The 2975-nt window shown below is 57.6% G+C and overlaps 1 protein-coding gene across 1 annotated transcript in view; it reads left to right on the forward strand.

The window, feature by feature from the left end:
* DAPK3 (death-associated protein kinase 3) overlaps nucleotides 1-2975 on the forward strand; it is a 5684-nt gene extending 2709 nt beyond the window's left edge. The window contains exons 3-8 of the mRNA XM_009074553.1: nucleotides 1055-1184; nucleotides 1304-1352; nucleotides 1471-1497; nucleotides 1601-1753; nucleotides 2203-2248; nucleotides 2433-2975. Of these exons, the coding sequence (XP_009072801.1) occupies nucleotides 1055-1184; nucleotides 1304-1352; nucleotides 1471-1497; nucleotides 1601-1753; nucleotides 2203-2248; nucleotides 2433-2975 (948 nt within the window). The remainder of the gene's footprint in view (nucleotides 1-1054; nucleotides 1185-1303; nucleotides 1353-1470; nucleotides 1498-1600; nucleotides 1754-2202; nucleotides 2249-2432) is intronic.

The raw sequence follows: 2975 nt of genomic DNA on the forward strand, positions 1-2975 counted from the left end.
GGGATGAGTCCCCAGGTGAGGTCTGGGAGGTGCAGATGTCCTGGGGAGTGGGGATGAGTCCCTAGGTGAGGTCTGGGAGGTGCAGGCGGCTTATGCTGGGAGCAGGGATGAGCCTACAGGTGAGGTCTGGGAGGTGCAAACATTCTATGTGTGGAGTTGGGAGCAGGGATGAATCCCCAGTTGAGGTGTGGGAGGTGCAAATATTCCATGTACAGAGCTGGGAGCAGGGATGAGTCCCCAGGTGGGGTCTGGGAGGTGAAAACATTCCATGCATGGAGTTGGGAGCAGGGACAAGCCTCCAGGTGAGGTCTGGGAGGTGCAGATGACCTGTACTTGGAGCTGGGAGCAGGGATGAGTCTCCAGGTGAGATCTGGGAGGTGAAAACATTCCATGCATATAGCTGGGAGTGGGGATGAGTCCCCAGGTGAGATCTGGGAGGTGAAAACATTCCATGCATGGAGCTAGGAGCAGGGATGAGTCACCACGTGAGGTCTTACTTGGTGCTGGGAGCAGGGATGAGTCCCCAGGTGAGGTTTGGGAGGTGCAGATATTCCATGCTTGGAGCTGGGAGTGGGGATGAGTCCTTAGGTGAGGTCTGGGAGATGCAGATGTCCTGGGCAGGGGGGACAAGCTCCCAGGTGAGGTCTGGGAGGTGCAAACATTCCATGCATATAGCTGGGAGTGGGGATGAGTCCCCAGGTGAGATCTGGGAGGTGAAAACATTCCATGCATGGAGCTAGGAGCAGGGATGAGTCCCCACGTGAGGTCTGGGAGGTGCAGATGTCCTGGGCAGGGAGGACAAGCTCCCAGGTGAGGTCTGGGAGGTGCAGATGACCTGTGCTTGGTGCTGGGAGCAGGGATGAGTCCCCAGGTGAGATCTGGGAGGTGAAAACATTTAATGCATGGAGCTAGGAGCAGGGATGCGTCCCCAGGTGAGGTCTGGGAGGTGCAGCCATTCCATGCATTCCCCTCTGGGGCTTGGAGCCCAGGGAGGCAGCAGGAGGTTCCCAGAGGTGGGGCTGGTAGGGCAGACACAGCTCCTGTCCCCCTCCAGCCAGAGAACATCATGCTGCTGGACAAGAACGTGCCCAACCCTCGCATCAAACTCATCGACTTCGGCATCGCCCACAAGATCGAGGCTGGCAATGAGTTCAAGAACATCTTTGGCACCCCAGAGTTTGTTGGTGAGGCATGGCTGGTGGCATTCCTAGGGGTTTCTTGGGATGGCAGAACCTTTGGATTAATGGAGACAGGCTTCCTGCCCCCAGAATCAGCTTTTTTTCCTTCCTCTTTCCCCCTAAAGCCCCAGAAATTGTGAACTATGAGCCCCTGGGGCTGGAGGCTGATATGTGGTGAGTGATTCCCTCCCTTCCCATGGCTCCAGCAGCTAATCCCTCATGCCAAAAGCACGAGGAGAGAGGTCCTCACAGTGCTCTGCAGGCTTCAGCCTCCTCTTCCTCTCTCTTGCAGGAGCATTGGGGTCATCACATACATCCTGTGAGTACAGAGGGTGTGGGAGGGGTGGGCAGTGCAAGGTGAGTCCTTACCTTGGGCTGGAACCTTCTTGGGGTGGGTGTCACCCAACCTGCTCTCACCACAGGCTGAGTGGAGCCTCTCCCTTCCTGGGGGAGACAAAGCAGGAGACACTGACCAACATCTCTGCTGTCAACTATGACTTCGATGAGGAGTATTTCAGCAACACCAGTGAGCTGGCCAAGGACTTCATCCGCCGCCTGCTCGTCAAGGACCCCAAGTGAGGGACTGGGAATGGAGCTGGGGCTTCCACTGGGAGAGGGGATGGTCCCTCCTGCCTGACCCACCACCTACAGGCAACTCCATTCTCCTGCCTGCACCAGGGTTAGCTCCAAATGGAGTCTCTCCCCCATAGGGTGAATTTTGGGATCCCCCTGAGGGTGTCTGGGAGGGATTGATGGCTGAGCTGAGCCCCCAGAGCTCCAGGCTGGGCTGGGAGCAGTGAGGCTGTGTGGTTGGACATCATTTGGGATGTTCCTATGGGATTTTCTGCCTGGATTTCTCTTGGGAGGCTGCCTGAGGGGCTGGGGGTTGGATGCTGCTCTGCTTGGTGGTGCTGTGGGTGCAGTGAGTTTGTCCAGGCTCATCCACACCCAAAGTGGTGCCAGGATTTAAGAGGGAACCAGGAGCAAAGCCTCTGCCCTGATCCCAACCTTGCTGTATTTGCAGGAAACGTATGACCATCGCCCAGAGCCTGGAGCACTCTTGGATAAAGGTGAGAACTTCAAGAATCATCACTTTTTGGCCTGTCAGACCTTGCTGAGGGAACTCTGCTGCTCCTCAGCTCCCCATGGGAGGTGCTTTGGTGCCACTGCCAGGGCTCTGGGGATTGGGTGCTGGAACCATCCAGCTCCTGCTGCCCTGGCTGTGCCCTACACATTGTCTGTCCCTTGGCACAGGTCATCAAGAGGAGGAACGTCCGTAACGAGGACAGTGGCAAGAAGCCCGAGCGGCGCCGGCTGAAGACCACGCGCCTCAAGGAGTACACCATCAAGTCCCACTCCAGCATGCCCCCAAACAACACCTACATCAACTTCGAGCGCTTCTCCAAGGTCATGGAGGAGGTGGCTGCGGCCGAGGAGAGCCTCCGAGAGCTGGAGAGGAACAAGAAGTCCTTCCAGGAGGACATCGAGGCCCTGCTGTCCATCTATGAGGAGAAGGAGTCGTGGTACAAGGAGGAGAACGAGAGCATCAGCCAAGACCTGCGGCAGATCCGGCAGGAGCTGCAGAAGACGGAGGCGCTGAAGAAACAGGCTCAGGAGGAGACCAGGAACGTGGTGCAGGCAGCCAACGGCCTCAAGCGCCGCTACAGGAAGCTGGAGAACCACTACGAGGCCTTGGCCAAGCAAGTGGCCTCAGAGATGAAGTTTGTCCAGGAGCTGGTGAGGTCCATCGAGAGGGAGAAGCTGCAGAGCAGCGAAGGCGACGGCAGCATCCGCTAG

The sequence above is a fragment of the Acanthisitta chloris genome, unplaced genomic scaffold (genome assembly GCF_000695815.1).
Source record: "Acanthisitta chloris isolate BGI_N310 unplaced genomic scaffold, ASM69581v1 scaffold25695, whole genome shotgun sequence".
NCBI classification, from domain to species: Eukaryota; Metazoa; Chordata; class Aves; order Passeriformes; family Acanthisittidae; genus Acanthisitta; species Acanthisitta chloris.